Source organism: Podarcis vaucheri, assembly GCF_965113315.1.
Source record: "Podarcis vaucheri genome assembly, chromosome: 9".
NCBI lineage: Eukaryota > Metazoa > Chordata > Lepidosauria > Squamata > Lacertidae > Podarcis > Podarcis vaucheri.
In genome coordinates this window covers 36233880-36260172 of record NC_138767.1, presented here as the reverse complement: position 1 = coordinate 36260172, position 26293 = coordinate 36233880, and the positions used below count along the sequence as shown (strand labels likewise).

Sequence of the window (26293 nt, the reverse complement as noted above, 5' to 3'; positions counted from 1 at the left end):
TGGCTAGATTGCACCCTGTATTATTTACAATTATCATTTTAATATCAAGGCCTTATAACTACTTGGGAACAATTCAGTATTTCTTTTTCCTAAGTTGTTTCTTGAGCACAGATTGTTCCACAGAGGGTATTATTAACAGAGAGCCATCAAAGACAATCAAATAATTTAGGAATGCAAAGCATACCAGATAACCAACCAACACATAAACAATGTTTTCAGTTGCCCACTTCACCAGTTGTTTCAATTAAGAGTATAATCCTAATCTCACTTGCCTGGGAGTAAACCCCAATGAATTTAATAGAATTTATATCTGAACAGACATTAGTGTTGCGTTGTAAAGTAACTGATCTATAAAAGATTGGTGGAGGTATTCCCCCCCCTTACTTATTGATAAAAGGATTAAACAGACTAAAAGAACTATACAAATCATCTTTATTTTATTTTGGAATTGTAGTATGGACTACATTATTATGACAACTTGGCTTAGCATCCTAGGTATCCTTAAATGAATGCAATGAGACTTACTTCAAAGTAGCCCTTAGTAGGATTGTTTCTGCCTACCACTACTTCGTTGCATGCACATTCTAACTCTGCACTTTTTAAAGTACACAAACACACAGGATTATTTTCAGTGGCGTGTGGCACAACTGAGTCCCCTAAGCCTATTCTACATTAGGAGGCATGAACTAGCAGAGCGCGCACGAGCTGCTGCTCCCTCCCTGTTCGTCAGCGGTCTATTCTCAACCCTCTTAAAGGAGCGTGCAGTTCCCCGGGAATCTGAACTCGATCGCCGAGAGACGCTGCGCGGATCACTTTTCAGAAGCCCCGCGCGCTCAGGAGGGCAAGGGCAGAACAAAACCTTAGCGCGCGTCCCAAGTTGGAGAAACTCTCCCCAACGTAAATGATAAACGCTGCCTTTCCAGCTTCCCCGCAGATCCGCTGGATAAAGGCCCCTTCCCAGCCGCGCGCCTTTCCTCCCCCACCCACCACGGTCGCAAATGCTATTTTTAGGACACCCTGCTGGCGCACGAGACCCCCACCCCCGCCGCCCCCCAGCCCCCGCCAGGCAAGAATCTCTTCCCGGCCGCGCCTGGAGCGGGGGATGCCCGGCGCGTTCCACAGGCGGCTCTGGAACGAGGAATCCCTCGAGCTCCAGGGGGCACCTGTCAGCGGCGCCCGGCGCGGGGGGCACCCGGGGCCCGGCCTCTTGCAAGGAGGCCGAGCCAGAGGCGGGCAGGCAGACGGCCTGGGGCAACGCCGCCGGGGCCCGCTTCCGAGGGGCAGCGAGCGCGGCGGCGGCGCCGCCTCCCAAGCCCGTGAGGGAAGGAGCCGGGCGGCCTTTCTCCGCCTGTCCCCCCCACCCCGACTCACCAAGATGCGCTTGAACAGCGCGTTCTCCTTCGGCGGGAGGCTGACGGACGGCATCGTCTCCGCCGCTGCTGCCGCCACCACCGCCGCCGCCCTTCTTGCTGCTCCCGGGCCGGTGAACCAGCTCCCTCCTACTGCCGAGGCTTGAGCGCTGCCGCTGCTTCCGCCGCCGCCACCTCCCGGGAGGGACTGCCCGCCAGGCCGCCGCGGCTAACAGCAGCAGCAGCACCGCCGTCGCCTGTTGCTGCTGCTCCTCCTCCTCCTGGCGCTTCCTCCCCAAGCGGCCTCCGCAGCCGCCGTGCCCGCGCCCACTTTACCCCTGGCCCCGCAGCGAGCCCGAGGCGGCAGGCGGTTCACGTGGTTAACTGAACAGGCCGGAGAGAGAGGAGGCGCCGCCAAAATGGCCGCCGCCGAGGGCTTCCCCAGCCGGGTCACCGAGCCCCGCGCGCATGCGCCACGACCCCGTCCGCCGCCGCCACCTCCTCTGCCGCCTCACGTCTTCGCCCTCTTTTCTCTATGTAGGCTTAATAGCCCCTACAAGGTAAGTTGAGAAATGAGAGCACTCTCCCGCTGGGAACTGTTGGGGGAGTGCGCCTGCGCGGGGCGGGGGGGCGGGCGCGTGAGCGGGATGCTTACTAAGCTTGCCAGTCGCGTGCAGCTCAGCAGGTAGGCGAGCGCAGGAGCGCAGCAGCCCGGGGCTGGTGTCCTGCAGCCACTTAGCTGAGAACGCGGCGGGACTTACTGTCAGAGTACGTCCCCCATGAGCTTCTCCAGAGACATGGGTAGTACTGTGAATTGTTCAACAGGGGCGAAGGGAATGGTCCCTAGAGTGGCGCGAGGCAGATTTCTGGGCACCACTACAGAAATCCGAATACCTGCTGGCATAGTATTAGTCCAAAAATCCACAGTGGCAGTAATTGTATAGTCATCTAAACTTTTGTCACTTGTTTTACTTTGGTGGTTACATGGTGGTGGTTGTAACCCACGGGGGTTTCTTTATGAACAAAAATACTGTACATTTAGTCTTATAAACAACTATACTGTACATTTATTTTGTTTGTGTCGACTTTAAGTACGTTTGGAAGCGGTTTGGAAATATTGTATCTAAAAAGCTGTGCCATGTAACTTGGCTTTGTGTATCAGCCCATTAAAATCAAAATAGCCACAAGGGTTGTAATGTTGTTGACATCATCACACTATGATTGAGATTCTTGAGTTGGACTAGATGGCTCTCGGGATCCCTTCCGTTTCTACAACTCTATGGTTCTATGATTCTATGAAATAAATATCATTCATGATCTATACTCTATATAAATATATTTGTTTCTGCACTAAGTGCCAATTTTCATGTTCATCCAGGATATGCTACACAAATGAAAACCACAATGGCAAGCTTAATATTAGGATTAAATTATGCTTAACACAAGGAGAACAAAGTCCCATGGAGCCCACAGCCCTGTTTCCACCAGTAGCCAGCCCAGATGTTTCTGGGAAGTCCTGAAAACGTATGGTACATCAAAAGCTTTGAACACAAGGAACTGTACTTCTACTGTAAACACTTCTAGAATATTATTTAAGACATTATAATCAAGGATGAGGCATCCGTGGCCCTTCAGATGTTACCGGGCTTCAACTCTGCCCACTAGTATGTTCAGTGGTCAGAGGTAATGGGTATTGTAGTTCAGCAACATCTGGAGGTCCTCAGATTCCTCCTCTTATATTTTCTGAAAATATAGTGATGAGTTCTGCATCCTGGAGAAAAGCTGCAAGGACAAGGAAGGTCCATAGCTGTATACCTTTAGAGGTATAAAGACTTGAAGATTTTGTGTAGCTGTCAATGTTAAAAGCCATTTGATGTTTAATCCCCTTTTGAAGCCATCTTCACATCCTGTGGCAGTGAATTCCATAACTTAATTATGTGTTGCTTACACTTCTTTTCTCTCTCACCTCTGTCTGCTTACTTCCTCTTTTGTCATCCCTGCAAGAACCAAGTTCCGCTTCCACACCTACACACGCTTCTTGATGGACCTCTTGCAATGTTAAACTCAACGCACTGGAAGAACCAGTTTGTGATATTGCCTTCCTGCAACAATAGCAATGCCTCATTAGCCTTTGGCACATCATTGCAATTATTAAGAAACAGTAAATTGGTCTGAGGATGACAGACAATTTTCAGATTGCAAGGAACCGCCTTTTCATAGACATGAAACTTTGCATGTAACGCTGACAAATGGCTTTTCTGTCTTTGCTGTTTAATTAGAAATTAAGTGTGGCCAATGTTATTCACTGTAAGTCCTATTGTGGGGCTTTTTCCGAGGATAAATGTGCATATAATTGCATGTAGCTTTGCAGCGCAACCCTGTGCATGTTCAGACAGAGTTCCCACTGAGTTCAGTGGGGGCTTATTGCCAGGCATAAATAGCAATAGCAGTCCAGGCAATTGGACTGTCTCAGACGGCAATCCTGTACGTGCTTACCTGAGAGTAAGTCCCATTGAACTCAATGGAACATAACACTTCTAAGTAGACCTGTATGGATTACACTCTTAAGGTATGAAGCACAACAGTAAGATCTAAGACAGTAATACTGAAAGTGGGCTGTTGAGTACCCGCATGTCAGGTTGCAGTACTTTCCAAAGCTTCTGACAGAAACATTCATCTTTCACGGGTTTCAGTGGAAATCTTGTATATTTGAGATATGGACTACTTGTCTTCATAGTCTACAGCACTTGTTCTGAAACAATCACCTATTAAAGTTCATAACCTATTGTACAATTTTGTCGAAATTCTCACAAGTGGCCGATTGGCACAGCCTTCCGGCTGTTAATTACAACATCCTACATAAGGAATGCCATGATAAAGGCAGAATAATATCTACTTTTATTTATGAAAATTCTAACGTTAGCATGCTGCTTCCGCAGTGTTCTAAAGTCACGGAAACACAAAACCACGGAGTTTTTTTATGCTCTACTATCTCCCCACAACTCTCATGACTGATTGATGTAAAGGCAGTTTCGTAGCTGCTCAGCCAGCGTCTGACTTAATGTACTGTATGTTTATAGGGGAGAGCGTTCCGAAGCAGCCTCTACCTACGGCCATGTGACCAGGAGGGGGCGCCTTCCCTGCTTGACTCCTCTCCTTCCGGATCAGTTAAGAAGCCCCGCCCCTAGCGCTGTTTGATTGGCGTGTTCGCACTGTCGCTCAGGGAACCTGCGAAGAGGAGGAGGAAGCAAAACAACATGGCGGCGCCCTTGCAGGTTGCGCGGAGGTTTTTGCGGTTATCAGGCAACCCGATCCGAGGTGAGTCACCGGGGCCCCAGTGGACCTCCCTCTCTTTTCCTAACCTGGGCGGGACAGAGGAATGAGCTATGTCCCCACCAGCCCTTCCTCAGTACCACCCTCGTTGAACGAACGTGGGAGCGCTTCATCCGAGTCTCCTACGTGTAACCTTCAGGGTCTGCTGGTTTTTCCTGCCCCATCTGTTTCCCACTCTCCATTCTTTGCTGTGAGTTTGGATGGCCTGGGCCTTTCGTGCCCAAACTGCTAGTGGCGCCCCATAGCGGCGGGCTACAGCATCGCCTTGCAGCATCGGCGATAACGCTGTTATTGTTGCAGGGGTTATTGTTATTGTTAGGGTTGCGGGGGCCGCTGTGGATGAGCTGAATGGACATCAGTTACCCTTTTCCTTCTGTAAACTTTCACACCCCGCCCAATTTTCCGTTTCTTACAAGCTCCTTGTAAGAAGCTCGTATGTTATTTCTTTAGTAGCTGGTTCAATGCACGCGTTATTTCGTTTTACAGTACTTTTTTTCTGAGTCCCGAAAGTTTCCTTCGAAGAGTAGAACTGAAAAAGATGTGTGCCAGAGATCCTAGAGCTGTAGTTCCCAACATGCCCCATCTAAGCATCTCTAAAATCCTGATTCCCTCCCCCCCCATATAATTCTTCTTATTCAACAAGTGAACTCCTGTTCACGTGGAAGAAGCCTAAAATGCCATTAACTGTTTATAACTCATTCTCGAATTGCCCCCCCCCCCTTAAAAATAAAATTGCCTCCCTGTGGGGCATGTGCCCCACGTTGGGAACCTCAGTCCTAGAGAGTCAGCGTAGGGTAGAGTGGGTAGAAGGTAGATTGGGATCTACTGGTAGCTGTCTGGGTGACCTGCAGTATTTGACAAGGCTTTCTACCTGTCAACTGTCTTAAAAATAGCAACAGCAAAACACTTTTTGCATCTAAACTAGGCTGCTAAAATTAAGGCAGCTAACCAGGAGCAGACTTCTGTGTGAAAGGACTCTTAGCTCAGTTTCGTTCCCTTACTGAAAACAAATTCCTAACCTCGGAACGTGCTCAAGTGGCACTCTTTTGTAACTCTATAGATACATCATTTGTTTCTGGCTGTATTTGGTATGTATTTGGGTTCCAGTAAACAAAGAAAGTGTATCTGACCTGTCTGAAATCTGCTGATCCCCAAAGTAACTAATGATACAGCAGTAGCAGAGGCTGTTGGAAGTGTAGTCCAAAACAGTTGGAGAGCACCAGGTTGGAGAAGGCTGGGCTAGATGGTCTGATGCTAAAAAGCAGTTCTTGTGTGTTGCATTTGCATGTGCTATTTCTTAATACCAAATGAACTCGGTTCTTTACCTCTCCTCTCTGATAATTAGACAGCCATTAAAAAATACAATAAACTATTTTAGTCATATCTTCCCTGCACCTGCTCCCAAATACCATTTTTACTCTTGTCTTCCCTAATCCTCTCCATGGATGTTTCTTCTTCCTTGCCATGTTTACTTTTCCTCTAGAGTATGATTTGTGTGGAGATAAGAAGTGACTGAAACAAAGCATGTATTGGTGCTTTGTCTATAAAAGAACTTAAAGCTTAAAAAAAAATCTTTTCAGGGTTTGGGTGAATTAAGTGGGAACAAAGTAGCATAATACTGAAACTGTAAGATAGCAGTAGATTGGTTTTGAAAACATAGCCTACCTTAGAATGAAAAATATTTTTTGCAAGCAAGCCACAATGAACGAGTCAAAAAGAACAGTGACTTGGTCTATATTGACTGAAACAGAGACATTTGGGAACAACTAGAGTTGTCTCCTGAAATACTGAATATTAAAATATCAGCGCTTAATACTGTCTCTTTCGTTGCCCTGATATTGCTAAAAGAACCCTTTCCTATTATCTGTTCCATCCCCATTAGACAAAATCCATTCTTTCCTTTAACACAAAAATGTTACCACATTGCTGTGCTATTCTTTACAAATATTAATTCAAATATATTAATTACAAATATATTAATTACAAATATAGTAACTGCTACGATGTCAATTCATCATATGGAATGAACAGTTCCAATTTGTACAGTTTCTGCCACTGTTCTTATAAGTCAAGGTGATCAATGACTGACTGAAGAATTATTCCACCAGAATTCAGTGAAAGCCCCTTTTCATAAGTAAACTGCTCGCTCTCTCCTCCAAAAATTTGTCTCAGAACTAACATGTTTCTAAATTCCTTTATTTCAGAACCATCTCGTTCTGCATTCAGGGCACAGCCTGATGATATAAGCAGACCGAACTGGGTTAAAGTTGCCCTTACATTTGGTTCCTCAATAGCAATATGGGTGCTGGTAAGAATTATACTGTGGATGTGATTAGCACTATTTTCAAAGTAACTGTTCCTTAGTCAGTTACTTTTGTCAATAAAGGAAATGTGATAATACGTTATTCTTAGTTTGGGTCCACTAATTACTAATCATTTGAAAAATTACAGTTCCACATTCAAGGCACATTGTTGATTGGCTTGGTTTGCACATATACCAAGTCATTGTTTGTTTAACAAATCACAAGTTAACCACAAGTTGTTCCATGAATGATCAGTCAAACCATTACTTTTTTCTTCTAAAGTTGGTTTGTTTCCCAGCTATTCTTGTTTGGTGAGCGGCCAGGCAAACCATAGTGCTGAAATCCCAAGCCATAATTAAAACAAGATGAGTGTTATAAACCAAGAAATCGTGTCTTCAGATCTTGTTTTCTTGGCAAACTATAGTTAAACCTGAGCAAGGTTTGCACAGTAATCATAAGCCATAGTTTAATAAAGTGTGGCTTAGCTTTATGATGTGCAAATTAGACCACTGTAAGTGTTTATATGAGTGGAAATTCATTATTTAGCATTTCAAAGTATAAGAATGAGTAAACTGTTCTTGCTACAGCTTTATAAATTGGAAACTAAAATTTACACCCACTCTGTTCCCACTCAGCCTCCAGAAGGTTCCCCACAAAGGAATATATTCTTCAAGCTGAAAAAGGTTGCCTACCCCTGCAATAATAAATATTTAATTTTGAATGTATAATTAATCAAATGGTTTCAGATCAGCCCTTAACACTGATCACTTAATGCCTGTCCACCCTAAAATAATCATTTTGACTTTGCATGTCTCATGCTCTTAACCCATGTGTATTTATTTTTTAGCTCCTAAAGCAGCATAATGAACATCAAGCAGAATATGAAAGGCGAAAAGCAGAGAGAGGTTCATAATGGAGGTGCCAAAATTATGGTAAAATAAAGCTATAAACCTCACTTTTTTCTGGAAATGGTTGCTCTTGTTTATATAATTATATTATATAATGCCTATAGTGAACAGCAGAGATCACAAATGTTGCAGTTTTGTCATTAATACTCTATTGCTGTTTTCTTCAGTTTTTTTAATGTCCTAGTTGACTTGTTTCTTTAAAAGTATTACATTTCTGCTATATTTCAAAATAAGTACCTTGGTCTGCTTATTGTGTTGCTGTTTTTAAGTTAAGTGATAAGTGATCTGTCCAAGTTACCGTACTTCTTATGGCGCCAACTAATGGTTGACTTCCCCATCTGCCCTGCACTCTTTAGTTCCACATCCAAGACTTTGTCCTTACCATAAAATATAATGACTGCATTCCAACATAATGGTAAACCATGCTAATGGTTTATAATTATGAAAATGAGCCTAGGGAAGCCTCAGGCTCCTCTACTCTTCCTTTCACTCTTCTTTGTCATGTGAGATGGAGGAGTTTGGAAGCTTTCACTTCTGATTTTGGTTAATCACAAGCTTAGTGATATGTCTAAACCATGGCAAGTTGTGGTTAGTTGAAGCAGACCAGTTTTAAACCACGGGGTGTGAACCTGGCTTGATTCAATTAACCAGAGTTAAGATTAACCATGTTTCAGGATTTTCTAACCTATGATTAGTCAAAATTATAAGTTGAAGCTAGATTTTGCCAACTGTGCCTGTGGGAGAACACATGAGCCTGAGGCTCACCTGGGCTCATTCTTACAATAAAAAGCAATTGTGTATCATTATATCCAAATGTAGGCTACATTATATTCTCAATTGTTGCTCAGAGCTCCTGTTCCCCATTGTTTTAAATGACAGGACAGTAGGAGAAGACAGACTCTTCTTCATTGTATTATTAGCAGCCATGCAGCTGCTAATTATAGATGTGTAAATATGTATTCTTGGCCTTGTCTTCTGTCATCTCCCACTAAAGAGCAGAAAGCAGGACAGCTATGATGATTGCTGCACCTTTGAGAGATGCAAATGATTGATTTTGTGATACGGTTTGCATTCTGCAAATTCTCAAACACACTGCTATTTTCATTAAAGATTGCCTGCTGGACATTCACATAGCACAGTCCCTGTGCAGTACTCTGCTGACAGCATGGAATGGATGGAGGCATAGCATGCTGCTCAGTTCAGCATTACACTGTTTCTATAGCAAACTCATTAATCCTGGTATTTTGTCCATTGTTTCCCTATTACTATGTTCCTGGCTTTTAAGCTGAAGTAATCACATTCTACTTTAGCAGCTTGCGATTATTTAACAGACTAAATATTGATTAAAATACTGTTTATCTGATTAACTATCATCAGTCACTTAGTCACATTAGGCACTTAGTTATTAGTTTTCTGTGACAAAAGAGACAGACCAAGAGTACTCAAGCAGGGTTACGCAATCACTTTCCCCATTGTTAATTTTGCATCAAAATCCGTAAGACTGTCATGTTTCCTGACTTTGAAAATACCCTGTGGGCCATGTAAAGACTGCACCTGTACAGTCTTATAGTATGGCTTAATTACCTCCTCTCTTTTCTAGGTTGAAGATGGTCTCCATAGAAACTGTTACAGCCAATGCGTAGTCTACAAGGATATTTTTGTGTTAGTAGATAACCCATTGGTTGTTGGATTAACTCCAAACTAATTCTAATTTTCCTGAAATAAAGCAAAGAAAGCATGGAAGGTGGTTGAAATCTCTATGCTTCACATGGTTGCTTCTAAAGGCTATAAATAAAGTATATTCAATAAAAAAAAAAGGTGCTGTCCCTATTTTGTATAGAAAAATAACATATGACATTGCAATCTTGTATGTTGAACTCAGTAGGACTTTGTCTCACAGGTATGTAGAATTGCAACATAATTTACTGACTTCAGTTGTGCATATTAGCATTTGTGTTCCTTCTCAGCATTTTTTGTTCATTAACAGCAACCCTAATTATATTTACTATCAAAACTTTGAGGCTACTGCCACTGTAGCTATGGCTTAATTGCAGATCATATGAGAAGATGCTGCTGCTTGTTTACATTGTTTACTTGGAGTAACAGTGCAGTAATAAAGAGCATAAGCAGAATATATGGGATATATTGGAATTTGGTTCAACTCTTCAGCTTTGCATTATTTAACAGTTTCCCTGTTCATTTCTTGTCAACCGCGGTGGGACTCCTCTGTTCCTCTTTAAAAAATGTATAAGAATCTTATGAGGGTATTCCTAAATATTTCCTCAACATGTAATACTTTCACAGCAAGTGGATGATTCATTTTCCTTGTGGATCATCCACACTACTATTTCATATTCTCAAGAGTTGTTTCTAGAATTAGAGTGGATTCTTGAATTAAGTTATATTTCAAGGTTGATTCACCTACAGCACATTTCTACGCCTCTTCTTTTCAAGCTGAAGATAATTGGCTGTGTCACACTACTATATTTTCAAAGAGTGCAAGGCAAACTGGCATTGTAATTTAAAATAAATTGGCTAGATTTCACTTGTGTATTTCCAAATTTATTTAACAGCCCTTCCTAATGTGATGCTTCCTTTTCTTTATTTGTCCTTTGTTAGGTTATTTTTAAAAATATTTTGCTTCCCATTGATCCCAAGGGGAGAGAAAATAAGTATTCCAGCTCTAGGGTAGGAATACTTTCCCACTCCCTCTGTTCTGAAGGCATGTCATTTCTAGCAGACGGGGATCCACAGCATTCTGTGTCCACCAGAACCTCCCCAGAGACCATAAGATTGCAGCCTTAGTCACATTATTCAGTCATAACTTCCTTTATATTCATTAATCTGCAGCATTGTGTGTGGCTTCTTGTACATGTCATGCCATCCTGTAGAAGCTATGCAAAACAATCTTATGCATGCTTATGCAAAATTAAATCCTCAGTTAATTGAGGTCCAGATTACCATACATAGGATGGCAACTTAATGCAAACACTCAGTACTTTTAAGAATCTATTTTGATTCATTTGAAGGTTTCCTAGAAGGTTTATAGGCACATGTTATTTTACAGGCATTTAGCAGAATTTTTTGCAATGTTTTTTGTTCTCTTCCCATTTCCTACTTCTTGTAGTATGACTGTTCAAATTCTATATTTTTGAGTGTGAAAAAATCATAACTAAGAGATGCTTTCATATATTAAAGTAAGAGAATTATTATAAATAATAATAAATAATTTATTTATACTCCACATTTTTCCCCTGATGGGACTTGAGGCCACTTAGATAAAAATAAGAACCACTAAAAACACTAAGAACCCCCTGCTTGGCAGGGGGTTGGACTCGATGGCCCTTATGGTCTCTTCCAACTCTATGATTCTATGATAGATAAAACAACTAGCCTCTGAAGAAGTGGAGGGAACGAAAGCCAACTAAATAAAAAATGTCATTATGTGAAATGTGTTTCTTTTATAGCTCATTTGGAAACTGGATAAATGGTTGTGGGTTCTACACTCACCATTCTACTGACTGGCAACTACAGAATACATTCAAGCCTAATTTCAGTGGGGGAAGGGGTCCAGGAAAGCTGCTGCAGGCAGTCATGTGTACCTGGGGAAGTTGGCTTGGAATTTAAGGCCAAGCACATAAATGGTGTTTCATAGTATCATCTAATCCAACCCACTGCAATACAGGGATATTTTGCCCAACCCCGGGGCTTGAATCCATGACCCTGAGATTAAGAATCTCATTTACTATGAAATTCTGTTATAAGCCATGACCATTTTAAAACAGAACAGAGGTACTCTGGTCAGACAAAGGACTTGCAGCAAGGTTGCAAGCTTCCCCCTATTTTTAGTGACAAGAAAAGTGCTATATTAGCCTGGTCCACCCTTGTAATGCCAAGATGGGGGAGCAGCTCAAATTGCTCATTCGGGGTGATGAAAACATGGTGCTCGGAGACACTACTGTTTATTAATCCTTTACATTACAACACTCAGCTTTGCAAATGGGTTAGAGCCAGTGGCGTAGCGTGGGTTGTCAGCACCCGGGGCAAGGCAAGTAATTTGCGCCCCCTAACCCTAACCCCCAGATGTTGCGCCCGGTGCGGCCAGCCCCCCTACACCCCCCATGCTACGCCACTGGTTAGAGCTCGGTCCTACCTCAAATTAACGTATATTACCATGATCCTAGCTAAACAGCACTGGCCTGTCTCGCCAGTTTATTGAGGTGCCAATATTGGGGTGTGAGCGCGTGCAGCTACTTCCTTGTAATAAGGAAAGGGGAAGAAATCCTGGGGCTGCACCTTTATTTAAGGCAGAAAGGGCCCCCTTTCCAGCCAGTTTGGGGGTGGGCGTGGGAAACCGCACTTACCCACCCGTCTTAAATGCCCCCCAAGTTACATACAAAACACAGCTAAGCTCCAATTCTGCAAATACTGTCAAGCCACTGGCGTCCTGGGGCGCGGTTTGCATGCATGGGGTGCGTGCGCTCCGTTGGGCAAAAGCCTCCTGCAGCAGACGCATTCCAGCACCTCCCACTTCCCCAGTTCTGCAGGCCCTTCTCGTTGTCCTAGTCGAGGCTGTTCCGCTGAAGGTGAGGGGGCAGCGGGGAAGACTCCCGCCCCCTCGCAGGTCCCCACCGCCCTGGGGGGCTAGGCCAGCACCGAAAAGGTACCGCTTTGAAGCGAGCCGCAGGGCAAGCTGAGCGCACGCACGCACTCAGGCAGGGCGGAGCCGCGCGCGCTTGGATTGGCCGAAGTCTCGCCTTTCGTCGCCGCCTCGCTCTTCCCCGTCTCTCCCGCGTCTCCGCCTGTCACTCTTGTCCGCTCGCTCGCCCAACAGGGAAAGCTCTCCAGGCGACGAGGCGAACCCTTGCGCGGCAGCCACCATGCACCTCTGCAGCTTCGCGTGGCGCCCTCTGGCCCGCCGCCTCACGCAAGGGGCTGCCCCCTTCGTCCGCGGACAGGGTGAGTTTGGGGGGGGGAGGGGGGCGGAGGGGTCGCGCGCGTGGCTGCGCCCTCGAAAAAGCCCCTCAGAAGCACGCCGAGGCGAGGAGCGGGGGCTGGAGACGAGCCGCGTGGCTCTGCTGAGCGAGGAGGGCGCGCAGAGGTTGAGGGCGCCGGTATTTGCGTTGGCTGCCTGGGAAAGGAGACGCGAAGGTCACGGCGCTGAGGCAATGGAGGGGAGCCGAGAGGACGCGGCTCCTGGCGCTCAGGAGAGCCGCTTCGCGTTCGCCCAGCCCCTCGGCGCCGGCGAGACCCAGGAGGCTCTTCCTGGCGGCGGGGCAGCAGCAGCAGCAGCAGCACCTTAAGCCCGGGGTGCGAGGAGAAGAAAGCCACCAGAGCCTCTTGGGTTTTACTGTTTCCCTTCCGAAGTTATTTTGACTAGTGGAGAACAGGGTTGGGACTGTTTACCGGAGGGGAAAAGATGACAACCAGAATCACACACACACACCCGGCCGGGCCAGTGTGTAAGCAGCTGACAGAAATTCAGGCTGGAGGGAGAGAAAACGGCGCAGGGTGTTGGAGAGGGAGAGCCCGAAAAAAATGAATAAAGGGCTGGTGCTTTCCCTTCTTATTGGGCATGTGAATGTGGCTGAGGTAGCACAGACTGGCGAGAACTTGCTGATTCTGCTCATAAAATAATCCGTCCTCTATCTGCACAGTGTACGTTCTTATCCGCGAGGATCGATCTGGGCCTTTCTAGGTTAGAATGATGGATCCTGCTAGTTAAGGGCTGTACACTGGTTATACTAGGCCAGATCTATGTCTAGTAGTCTGTTTTGCCCTCAGGGGATGGATTCGGATTAGCTGTGCTGCAGGTGAGGTAGCCACACTGCTCTTTAATACCGAGGGTGTCAGTGGCACAGATGACTGTGTTTGAGGATATTTTGTCCAAGCAGTATGGTTTCTTCCCTGAAAGTTTTGTAAATTGGCAAGAGTCAGATTGGTGCTTCCGTTGTTTGTTTGTTATTAGGTTTGACAAGCATATACTTAAAATGCTATACACATGTTAAGAAATGGCCTGGGCAGTGGGATAGGGGAAGTTTGTAGCCCCATTACTGACATCAAATAGGAGTGTATGGCCATATTCCACATGACTTTGCAATTTTCCTAGTTATATAATAGTGTGACTTGTGTAATGTAGGAATGCAGTAGCAGAAGTTCTGTCTTGAAAGAAGATGCCACAATTCTCCCAAAACAATGTAGTTTACATCTGCACCATTTATTGATTGAAAAAACGCCACAGGAGTGCTTATATGGGGCATTGCGGTAGGGACTGTGTGATGAGGCCCTCAGGTATCTTACATTATTAATTTCAAGACATGATGGTTAGACTAGAGAAACTCTTTGGAGCAAGGGAGAAAAATCCATGTCTATCCTTTTTAAAACATTTGCGTAATCATAGAATTGTAGAGTTGGAAGAGAACCTGAGGATCATCTAGTTCAACCCTCTGCGGCACAGGAATATGCAGCTATCCCATACGGGGATCAAACCTGCAACCTTGGTGTTCTCAGCACCGTGCTCTAACCAACTGATTTATCATGCCCCATTCAAAAAACAAATGAACACCTGGCTTAAACTTCATTCTGGTCAGCATATTCAAGTCCACATTAAGAATATCTTAAAATTATATTTCCACTTTGTATTACCTGGTTACTCTGTGCCATTCATCAGGTGTAGAATCTTTTCCTGGGATTCACCTTCTCATGTGAAAGGACATCATGTTGTTGTTATGGGGAAAGACTAGCTCAGTGGTAGAGTACATGTTTTGCATGCTGAAGACCTCAGTGTCTCCAGGTAGGATTAGGAAAGGCTCTGGACAACGTTAACAACTGCTTCTCCTGTTAATAGGTCGGTTTGATCTATTACCAATAACTTATGAAAATGCTAAGTGCAACAGTGGATTTGTATGATCGAAAGAACTATTGATCCTGTCTTTATCTTACATTATGAGATTTGTAGCTGATACATTTCTTTAAAAAGATCTCTAGATTATCTCAATCACAGCATGTTGAGCTTACTGTTTTGTTTTGTGTTTTTAGTATTATCACTAATATTATAGCTTTCGTTTTTGAAGCACCTTTCCGCCAGATGTCATCTGGAAGCGTTCCTGGATCTTCTGGGGAGAACTTTATTTATTATCTGCTCGTTGCTGGTGCTACTGCAGCAGGAGGTTTTTTAGTGAGTGCTTTCTTTACACATCTGTTTACACTGTCCAAAAACTCTCAATCTTCTCAACAGGATAAAGAAATGATAATGTAGTCAAACCAAAATTTAAGTTGGAACTTTGCTTACAATGTTTTCTGGTAGCAAGCTGCTGACTTTGAGACCAAAATCCTATACATACCTGCTTACCTAGAAATAATCCCCATTGAACTAATGGGATTTGGGTAGACGTGCATTGGGTTGTGTTGCAAAAGTCAAGTGTTTAATCCAACATTTTACGGCAGAGGTGGGAATTTACAGCCTTCCAGATATTGCTGAACTATAACTCCCATCATACCTGATCACTGACCATGATGGCTGGAATTGATGGGAACTGGAGTTCAACAACAAATGGGGAGAGGCAACAAGTCGCTCACCTCTTATTTTATGGACTAAATTTATGTCTAAATTTTAAGGGGAAAAATAAGTAATGATTGTGAGAGTGCTCCATTCCAAAATAACTTTTTGATGATAAACCACTAAAGCTGGAGTCTTTACTGGGGTTGGGTGACTTGTTTCTGCTTATTGCTATAATGCAGTAATATTAATGCACATTTTCCTGTCAAAGCAGACTGCAAAACTAGATTTACCCAGAAAGAAAATACTAGAACTACAGGCCAAGGCTATGCACATTTACTAGAAGTAAATCCTTCTTACTTCAATGATGACAACTTAAAGTTAATATTAGACATATCTTAAATGTCAAGCAATACACAGCAATAGATGAGTTTTAGGATAGTTTTCCAATAAAAGTTTTCTTGGAAATTGGAAGCAAATGTCAGTAGCAGTTCTAGTATAGTCTTCGTGTCAAAGATGGGCATTAGAAATAATAATAATTGTAAAGTTTGTTTGATCAATATGATGAATTCAAAGAGCCTGCAGTCTCAAGTATGTGTGTTGATGCTGGGGATAGTTATGCTCCCCAATCCCATGCAGCTATTTAACTTAAGATTGTATCATCCATAGCTATGGATTGTGTAACAAAACAAACCTACATAAAAAATCACGGAGAAAAGGCTGCATGAACTCATTGTCATGTATAGTTTGATGCTTACACTGATTGTTCCTACTGACTGATCCTACCTGTTCTACCTTCTCAATATGTAAATGTAGTAAATGGACACCAAAACATTCTTCCAACCAAAGGAAATGAGCTTTGTACTATTTCCCACCACTCAGGAATGCAATATTTTAATATTTACACACAGAGAGAGTAAATATGTTATTAATCTCTTCTAACTAGTACCTATTAGATTAACCAGCTGAATCGAGCATTCAGTTTTCTTTGTCTAATATTCATTAGTTGCTACACATTTCGGCTTTGATTTTCAGAACTTGGAAATGATATCAATAGAGCTTAATTCTAAGTAATATATGTTTGAAAAGCAGTGCTTGTTTAACTATTGTTTATTGCTATCATAAGTTTTATTACAAAAATAACACTAGTCGTCAAAATGTTATCGCAAACATTGGCTAAATAAATAGTAGAAGATATGCCATAAAACTTTTTGTAAGGTTATACTATAGCATTTCTACCTGTTTAAGCAAACAGAAAATAAAATACAAACAACAGTCTTACATTGCCTTAACCTTACCTTTAATGTAGTAACCATGGCTTAGTGAAAATGTGCAAGCTTTCGGAGAGGAGATCCTCACCCATCATTCTGCTGTTGTGCTGCCAAAAATGGCTTATCTTCTGAGTTACGCCAATAAAACTCAGAGACAAGAGGAGTTAGACTCAGTTTAGTATGCCATGAGCTCAGGCCCATGGGTTAGCTCTCTCTAGACTAACCATGAACTGAAAGCACTAGTCCACTAGTTCATGGTTTGTCCACAGAGCTAACTCATGAGCCCGGGTTCAGGGGCATAGCCAGGGGGTGCAGTAGGTGCACCTCGGGTGTCACCACTGGGGGGGTGACAAAACGGCAGGCGGCACTCACCGTGGGGCCTGCAGCATGCCCAAGCCACGTGTCTCTGGCGCCCGCAGACTCCACACTGTCTGCCAACTGCCTCCCCCCCCCCAGCTGTAGGGTGGCTGAGGCCCTGCGGCACTCTCCCCATCCCTATGGGCACCATGTGTCCCGTCCTGTCTCTATGGGTGCCGCCCGTCCCTATGGGCACTGCGCCCCCTGTCCCACCCCTATGGGTGGTTCGCCTCGCTCCTGGGCGCACTGCCCCAGGTGCCCAAGAGGCCCCAGGCTCATATAACATATGAAACCATCGCTTAGCTGAGTGCAGCAGCAAAACAAGCAGCTGCTGCCTGAGAGCTTATACATTTTTGCTAAGCCATGGCTTGGCTTAGCGTGATATGCAAGCCAGGTCAATGTGTTGTCGCTCTTAATAGAACTTTGAATCTGACTCTAATTAATAGATCATTTCATCTGATTTTAATATTCTGAAGAGGGCTTTAATCAAACCTTAAATACTTTGATATAATTTTTATAAAGCTAGAATAGGGTGTTACAGTTTAATTTATATATTTTTATCTCTCATTTTAACCTATTAAAGGAAATTTATTAACATTCCTGTGTTTGTATACATATATTCATATACTGTATTTTGGTGACAGAGTTTATATGTTTTATTAATCTTTATTTATGTTTTATTAATCTTTATTTATGACCTGTGTTTGTCCTTATTTTATTCCTGGTTTGCAGTGGCTTTTGGCTATAAGCAATTACGTTTGATCGTTAATGTTTAATCTGACCCTATTCATTAAAAAGGCTAGCCTATATATAAAAATAAAGGGACGCGGGTGGCGCTGTGGGCTAAAGCCTCAGCGCCTAAGGCTTGCCGATCGAAAGGTCGGCGGTTCGAATCCCCGCGGCGGGGTGCGCTCCCGCTGCTCGGTCCCAGCGCCTGCCAACCTAGCAGTTCGAAAGCACCCCCCGGGGGCAAGTAGATAAATAGGTACCGCTTACCAGCGGGAAGGTAAACGGCGTTCCGTGTGCGGCTCTGGCTCGCCAGAGCAGCGTTGTCACGCTGGCCACGTGACCCGGAAGTGTCTCCGGACAGCGCTGGCCCCCGGCCAATAGATGTGAGATGGGCGCACAAACCCCAGAGTCTGTCAAGACTGGCCCGTTCGGGCAGGGGTACCTTTACCTTTACCTTTATATATAAAAATACTCACTGCGATCTTTATACATTTTACTCAAAAAAACTCTCCAATATCATGTTGGCTGAAAAGCAAATCCTGGCATTTGGGAGACCTTGGAAAGTGACTTTAACGCAGTGCAAGAAGCCAACTAGTAAAAAAAAGAAAGGACACTTTATCTAGTAGAGAGGAGCAAATCAGAGTATGAGATATTTGGAGACTAAATATACGCACAACAGTGTTTCCATGTGCTTAAGAGGCCTTTTAGAAACTAGCCTTGGAGTAAGCACTAGAAAGATCTAAAAGTTGGATCTTTGTAGCACAGTGTTTTTGTTTTGCATTTATTGCATTTATGGAAGAGTTAGTAAAAGCTGAGAGTCTTACATGGAATATAAGAAAGACACATTCTTCATTGATTGGTGCAACTTGATTATGTTTATAAGTACAAAGAAAGTGGTAGAAGTCCACCTCCACATTATAATCTGGAATGCTATGTAGTCATTTCCCCCACCTGTCCCTTGATCAATAATGTCACAATTGTTTCCCCCCCCCCACCTGAACTTTATGTGAACAGTTTTGTATAGATTATTGGTTTGTTTTTTCTGTCCCATGTTCTGACATTGCAAGCATTCCCTAAATGGAAGTGGGTGGAGCTACAGATTATGTGGGATTTGGTTCATTTCCCCCCTTGATGATATGTATTATTTTTGCAAACTATAAACATTAATAGGAAAAGCAAAGAACACAGTCTTGGCATATGGAGATAAGTGCAATTATTATTTTTAGGCCTACAGAACGGTTACTTCTGACAAATCCAGGTACAACGAACGTATCAGTGATATGCAGCAAAGAACTGTAGCAGAATGGAAACCAAAACCGTGGCCTCCTCAGTGTAAGTTGAGAATTTATGCATTTACAAATGATACTTCTAAGTTAATTGTCTTAAGGACATTTTGTTTTGTTTTTTAAAACAGCAAAGATAGGAGTAGGGGTGGAAATATAGAAGCTGCTAATCTGTTGAACTTTATGTTAGACTTTACATGGCTATGTATCAGAGTTCTGTTTAGTTTAATTATTTTTGACAGGACTACAATGGTTCTAATTTAATGGCTCCTGGGTCTAGAATATTATTGGTTGCAAGGTTTATATGCTACGTATGCATACATTGCTACTGTTACCATGGGCATAGCCAGGATTTATGTTAAGGAGGCAGACTTTATGTTGAGGGCCCCAAGAACTTCAGTTAAGTATTTTTATTGATTTACATGATTTGGGGGGGGGGGGCAGCTGCCGCACTTGGCTACACCCATGATTGTTAGTTTGCTCAGATACATTTGATCATTTTGTTGCAAAGAAAATGCAAAGACATTCCTGAAAGTGATTCAGTTCATGTAACACATAGTCTGGGGTTGTTGTTGTTTTTTTTAAAAAGATTTCATTAAGCATCACAGAGAAAAAATATAAAGCACTGAAGGTTGAATGTTTAGTGAAAGATAACTAAATACAGAACTCATATCACTAAAATTACAAAAGTGGTTTTGTTTGAGATCATAATTCCAGTCAGTCAGCAGCTTGATGGCTCAGGAATTTCAGAAAACTCTGAATATAGTGCTCAGCTAAGTCATTGATGGGGGAAATTCTATACACAAAACCCAGGGAATTGTTCTCTAGTACTGCTTATTATAACTAAATGAGCACTGCCAAATGGCTTCCTGAAATGACTGCTTTTATGTCTATAATTTGCTTAATATTTTAAATAAATGAAAATATTTCAGTATGAAATAACTAAGAAGGTATATAGATGGAACTCAGTTTGAACTGTGGCTTAACTCAGTAATGAACCAACATGTTTTCACTCATACAGTTCATACCGAAGGATCATTAAGATAGTGCTGCTGAGTATATAGAAATGTGAAATTCTATTAATTAATCTCACTGAATAGTCCGCAAGTTAGGATCTGTTTCTTTGATGGAAGCTGTTTCATCTTAGGGATGAAGGAATGTTTAGAAGGCTGTGACCCTATACCCAGTTTCCTGAGAGTAAGCTCTACATAGGATGTATTTTTAAGTAGGCATGTATAGGATTGCCTAGTAAGTTAATGTAATAGTACTTCCAACACAGTTAAATTCTAAACAGTTTGCTCCTGTGCATATTTATTCAGAAATAAGTTTTGTGTGTGTATAGTGAGACTTATTCCCAGGGAAGTATGCAAAGGATTGCTGCCTAAGATTGCAGTTACAGGGCTAGACATTACAAATAACTATCAGCTCAGCCACTGAACGCATCCTCAGACTACCTGGGCACTATCCACTGTTACATGAGCACGCTTCTTTTTCCTTTCCTCCTCTCTCCAGCCCCCTGTGAACCTCAAATCTTTTCTGAAGGGTCCCCTAAAACCCTCCAGGGAGTACCTGTTCCCGCAACTGTTTCTGTTCTCTGAAAAATGTGCACTGTTGGATCTCACCCAACACATGTAGCTGCTTTTCTTTCCCCTACCTAGACGCAATGAATGCAATCAAATTGCATTTACCTGACCTGGTTTTTTCCCCACCCCCTTTTTTAACATTTATATTGAGTAATACGTTTGGGTTTTGAAAACCATTAATTCATACGTTACATGCTATTTTTCTCTCTTCTTGTCTTTCTGCCTTCTTTTCATGTGCCTTGTCATGAGAAGAATGCAGGGTATTAGATATTCTTCCTTCCCTGGCCCTTTATTGCCTTTCATAAATGACCTTACCTCCATCTAAATTGTATGCTTAAATTATCTTTAACAAATGAAACATTCAGAAAAGCAAGCATTAGATTTCCCTCAAGTTTTTAAATATTGTGATGCCTTTCAAATTCACCTATGATTTGGAAAACCCATAACTTGTTCTATACTTTACTAAAAAAAATAGACAAAACCTCTAACCTCTCAGCAGAAGACTTTAGGCTATTTCACACGTAATATATTTTCAGCTGTACACCTATAATGTGTTAAGAGTACACTCAAAATTGTAAAATGTATGTGACAAACATGGGTATCACAGAAAAAATACTGCATGCCGAAGCTTCCTGTTAGGTGTGCACTCAAAGGCAAACCCATGATTTTTTGTCATGAAGCAGCTCTTTGACATTGAACTGAATGGGGAAATGTTAATAGAAATAACCTGCAAAATTCCAAAATGGTGTTTATAGTGTATGCTAACTTTCCAGTTTTTGCAGTTTTCTGAGTGTGTTCATGCAATTTCTTGTTCCAATTTCTGTTTCCTTCTCTTAATCTTGTTTCTGATCTCCATTGCTGTATTAATCTTTCTTGCACTAGAAAGGTTGTATTTAAATCTTTCTAATTGTTCCTCTGCTTTTACACTTTCAGAATAAAATACAAAGGAAATCTTTCCAAAACCGAGGAATTAATTTTTTTAAGGACAGTCCATCGTTGTATACTTCGCAGCCAAACTTGAGAAAACCATCTCTTATAGAACTCCATTTTTGTGAGAATACTCCCCAATAATTATATCTTTTCAAGGCCAAGACACAACTTAAATACATCCTATAGAAGATAACTTGGCACTCTTAAGACACTGGCTGTTTTGAATTAATACACTTGTAATTGACTGTCCAATAAAGGGTCCTGAATACTTATCTTGCTTGTCAATCTGTGTTTTGTGTGAACAGGTTAGTTTTCTAGAAATTTGTTATATCCCATAGAGAGACACAGTTGGGTAGTATGGTCTCTGTTTTAGCAGGAAAAAGATGAGTTGGATCTTTTAAAAAGTCAGTTTATTCAAGTCTTAAAAACACATTGCTATACCAATACATAAGAGAATGATGTGACGTAAACCAAAAACTTAAAATAATTGTCCCTATTCATGTTACTATCAAAGTTAAACGAAATACCTACTTCTCAGTACAAACTTAGATAATATTTGGATGTTTTGATCACATCAAATAATTAATTATATTCTTTGTAGCCAATCATTATTAAACCTGACAGTGTCTCTCTCCCTTTGTTCACATACCTATCTTTGCATGTCATTGTCTGTTAATTTCTCCTCAGCTTTGTTTGCCAGTTGGGCTGCTGTCTGTCAGCTAACAAAGCTTGTGGGTCACTGTTCTCATCTGTGTGGTGCTGTGCCTGTTCAATTACATCTTCATTTGCACGCCTTCTTACCTAGAATGTTACAATCCCAGTTTGAAAACATGTCCTCTGGTTTCTAGGCTGGGGCATGCATTTCTGTTTCAGTGGACTTCAGCATTTATTGCAAAAAGACGGATAATAATGGAATCGCAATTCATGAACGGGGGAAAGCTGGGCTCACAAATAGCACTTGTCTGATCCCTGCATTTTGGTCTTATTCCTGCATTTTGGTATTTTTGACGTTTGCAGCAGTTTAAACATTCACATCAAACCTACAATTTATTTGTTATTTCTATACCGCTTGCTTGTAAAAAAACAAAAACCCTCAAAGTGATTGGCTCGCGGTCTACTTCAGTAGAAGGAATGTGCAGAGCCGTTTCCTCCAGGTGAAAAGGACAGAGAATTCATTGCATTTCAGGACTTCAAGTATGACAGTACTGTTCCTGCATACACAAACTGCTCTTTCATCCAGGTGATAGTATAGTTTGACCTGTGGCCTGAGCAGATTTGTTTTTGTTGTTTCTTAATTTGAAGCTCTATAGCATGATACTATGCTCCGCAGCAGCTTCTAAACATAGCAGCCTATTAAGGTTGGCTTTAATAATATCATTCATATATTAAACATATAATATGAACATGAACTGAGCCTCTTTTCAATGGCATCCTTGCCATTTCCCTCCCAATGGCTGCAGTCTTTAACTGCTGTACATTTATAATTCTGTTATCGTAGCATGTTTCTGTTTGTTTTGTTATGTATTTCATAGTAATCCTTTGCTTCGTGCTATATATTCTTTCCACATATTAACAAGGTAACAGGCTAACCTGTTTCACATCGCATGTTTCTGCTTCATGATTTCTCTGTTATGTTAAATGAAGCCTTAGAAAACGATGAAACAGAAGCAAACGAAACTACTGATGCAAGTGAAGAAGTAAAGGATGCAGTTGAAGAAGAGACTGCAGCAGTAACTACTGGTGAATCCGAAGTGCAAAATGAAAAGCACACAGAATCAGCAGAAGCACAGAGAGAAGACGAATCGCCTGTTGAAGAGGCATCCTCTGGTGTGCAAGAAGAGCAAGATGCTCCTTCCAGCTCAGAGGCAGCCCAAACGCAAGGTTAACATTACAAATGGAAATCTGTAGGCATTTTACCTTGTATCACAGGAAGCACTGCTTTGCTCGCGTTAACATAGTATTCCACACGGAATAAACTTGTATTTTAAAACCTTAATTAAATTTTAATATAAAGGAGATGTGATTTCAGCTGCAGTTTCCAACTTTAATTCATACAACTTATTTTAGGTAGTTTGTTGCAAAATATTTCTGGAAGAAGGAGCCCTAATTTGCCATTTGTGGTAGAAGGCTCCTGGTTTTGTCCAGAAGAAATAGCTGAACATGCCTAGAGCGTGTGTTATAAATAGAATTGAGTGCAGTTCAGTGTGCTTTTTCCCTCCTAAATGCACAAGCTGTAAGATGCGTAGAGAGGCATTTTGGCCCATTAGAAATATATTTACTATTACAAAATCTTGTGTGGTTTTCTTCTGCTGCCAAATCCATTTCCCTTCTGAATAATTTTTTTTTAAAAAACCAACAACATTATCATTATTTTTGGCGTATTTCCAAAACCATCCATTATTTGGAGGGTTGTATTCAATGCTTCTCTCACTCAGAGTAGATACTTTGAAACGAATGAACCCAAGTTAAACATGTCCATTAACATCAATGTTTCTACTCTGAGTAGAGACAAGCAGAGAATACCACCTATAATTTTGAGTGCTTTTCAGACTTCGTTATGCAAAGAATGAGAATGTGATTTCTGATTAGCCCTAAAAACAATGACCAAATAAGACCATTCCAAAATAATTTTGATGGCTGCAATCCATGAAGTGAGTAACATGAATGCATTCTAGGCTCTGTTTCATTGCTGGCCATGGAAATATATTTACTTGCAACTCTTTGTCTTATGTAGTGGACAGTGGAACCTGACATTGTTCAGCATTCTCTTAATCACAGATAATGCCTTCAGTATTAAACTGGTAAAAACTAGATGAATAAAACATAGGGCTTTATTAGGAACGGCTCTATAGTACCAGCACACCCCTTAGTCATCTGACTTGTATCCATCATTAAGTAATTTGTAACGTGAGTTCAGTTTTGTCATTGCTGGTGATGCTGCAGTTAAAAAGACCTGATCTTAAATAATTTATAAAAGCAAGCCTTATTTGGACAAGTCACTCTTGCCAGAGGGAAGGGGGTGGGGAGGTGATTTTTGCAAATACCCAAAGCACTCTGTACCACCCCAAAATCTGTTTTGGAGGTTTTTAGGGGTCCTCTGGAAGAGTATGGAAATTGGCTTGGGAGACCGCAGAAAGAATTGGAATGGGTGGAGCTTAGAGGAGAAGGATTTAAATCCCCACTTGGCTATGAAGCACACTGGGTGACCTTGGGCCAGCTACTACCTCTCAGCCTAACCTATTTCACAGGGTGATTGTTGGGGGGATTAAATGGGGAGGGGGAGAACCATGTATGCCACCTAGAGCACCTTGGAGAAAAGGGTGGGATATAAATGCAATACATAAATTACATTTTTTTATTAAAAAAAACCCCACAACCTTCCTGCGGTAGAAATTCCCAACCAAACTTCCAAGTCTGTTTGGGACTTTTTACATTCTTGCAACATAACTGTCCCATTTTATGTAAATAACTGCATTATATTTATCTAGCTAGCTTAGTTTTGTTTATCAATAACTAACTGGGATGTCAAGTTTTCCACAGCCATGAAGCTTGAAATGCTGTGAACGGGGCAAGCCAGCTGAACTCCAGACCTTATAGATGGAAATAATTGTCTGCTACTGTATTGCGGCTTTCCCCTGGCTTCATGAGAATGCCGATTTGGCTTCCCAGAAATAGCTTTGTGTGCATAATGTGCACACACTGCTATTTCCGATGCTGAAGAGAATGGGATAAAAACAATGATATAATGATATAATATAATTAAATATAAGCAATACAAGTGAACAACCACAAGCAGAGTTGGAGAAATTCCAGTTTTAATGTGTAAAAGTACTCAAGTTGGCACAATAAACTTAAGTTAATTTTGTTTTTTAACATAGGTGATTTCCATTACTGTGTCTCCAAATGGAACTGCTAAATTCATTTAAGAACATTAGGAGATCAGATAGAAATATAGCTGCTTTATTTCAGCTGCAAAATAAAGGGGTTCTCAAATTTTCCTTCAACTTTTGAGGGGGAAGCACCTTTCCCCACACATATAGTTGGAACAACAATTAGTAAGCACAGTCGTAATGTAGTATTGCACTGAAATATTTTGTATTAACAGAATTGAAGATCTGAATTCCTAATTATGATCATTTTCACATGGAATAATGATAGAGGGAAACAGAATGCTGAAATCGGTGTCTTGCCTACCTCTTAATAAAGGATTTTGTTTTACAATTTTTGTTTGCATTCTTGTGAAACCTGTAGTGCTTCCTTGAATTATGTTTATGTCTATTATGTTTCTACAGATTCCAGTATCTGCTAAAAACGAACTATTTTTGTAACAGGATAATATTTAGTATGGTGTCACACAGTGAAAGGGTGCAGTTCTATAAATGTATGCATATGGGTACCCGAGGAAACTTTGCAGTATATATTGCAGTATTCCACAGAGCTTTAATAGGTTAACCGTTTTCAGTTTGAAATTGGCTTGCCTGCTGAATAGTGTAGAAATTGCAGATCCCTCTGCTACAAACATGGTTCTGACCCAAGTCTAGCATCAGAGGTTGTCAGAACTGGGCATCTGTTGGACTCATGTGACACTATGTGGCATCCTGCCACTCACAAAGGTTTTTTTTATAATAGTTGAGTTTTTATAATTGATGCTATTATCAAGTTAGTCTAACAGCAAACTGCAACGAAAGTACCCCGAGATTCACAAACCAACCTTGAGCTGTGATTTGTGGTCCCGATTTGTTGAGCTGA

The 26293-nt window shown here is 41.8% G+C and overlaps 3 protein-coding genes and 1 long non-coding RNA gene across 5 annotated transcripts in view; 2 read left to right on the top strand and 2 right to left on the bottom strand.

Moving 5' to 3' along the window:
• NAA15 (N-alpha-acetyltransferase 15, NatA auxiliary subunit) overlaps nucleotides 1–1649 on the bottom strand; it is a 33097-nt gene extending 31448 nt beyond the window's left edge. The window contains exon 1 of the mRNA XM_082237612.1: nucleotides 1372–1649. Within this exon, the coding sequence (XP_082093738.1) occupies nucleotides 1372–1425 (54 nt within the window). The 5' untranslated portion in view covers nucleotides 1426–1649. The remainder of the gene's footprint in view (nucleotides 1–1371) is intronic.
• Nucleotides 1–26293, bottom strand: part of LOC309540724 — a 333626-nt gene that overhangs the window by 261039 nt on the left and 46294 nt on the right. The gene's annotated exons all lie outside the window — the stretch shown is intronic.
• NDUFC1 (NADH:ubiquinone oxidoreductase subunit C1) lies at nucleotides 1803–9710 on the top strand. 2 transcript variants are annotated; one of them, XM_082237786.1, is made up of 5 exons: nucleotides 1803–1909; nucleotides 4573–4667; nucleotides 6887–6990; nucleotides 7833–7917; nucleotides 9494–9710. In XM_082237786.1, the coding sequence occupies exons 1-4, from the start codon at nucleotides 1818–1820 to the stop codon at nucleotides 7896–7898; spliced, it is 357 nt and encodes a 118-aa protein (XP_082093912.1). In that variant the 5' UTR covers nucleotides 1803–1817; the 3' UTR covers nucleotides 7899–7917; nucleotides 9494–9710. The 2 variants fall into 2 exon arrangements, with proteins under 2 accessions (XP_082093912.1, XP_082093913.1); XM_082237787.1 differs by having other exon boundaries at nucleotides 1808–1909; nucleotides 4430–4667.
• MGARP (mitochondria localized glutamic acid rich protein) lies at nucleotides 12656–25765 on the top strand. Its single transcript, XM_082238381.1, has 4 exons — nucleotides 12656–12852; nucleotides 14967–15070; nucleotides 18975–19080; nucleotides 23189–25765. Exons 1-4 carry the CDS (start codon nucleotides 12774–12776, stop codon nucleotides 23428–23430), a joined length of 531 nt encoding a protein of 176 aa, XP_082094507.1. The 5' UTR covers nucleotides 12656–12773; the 3' UTR covers nucleotides 23431–25765.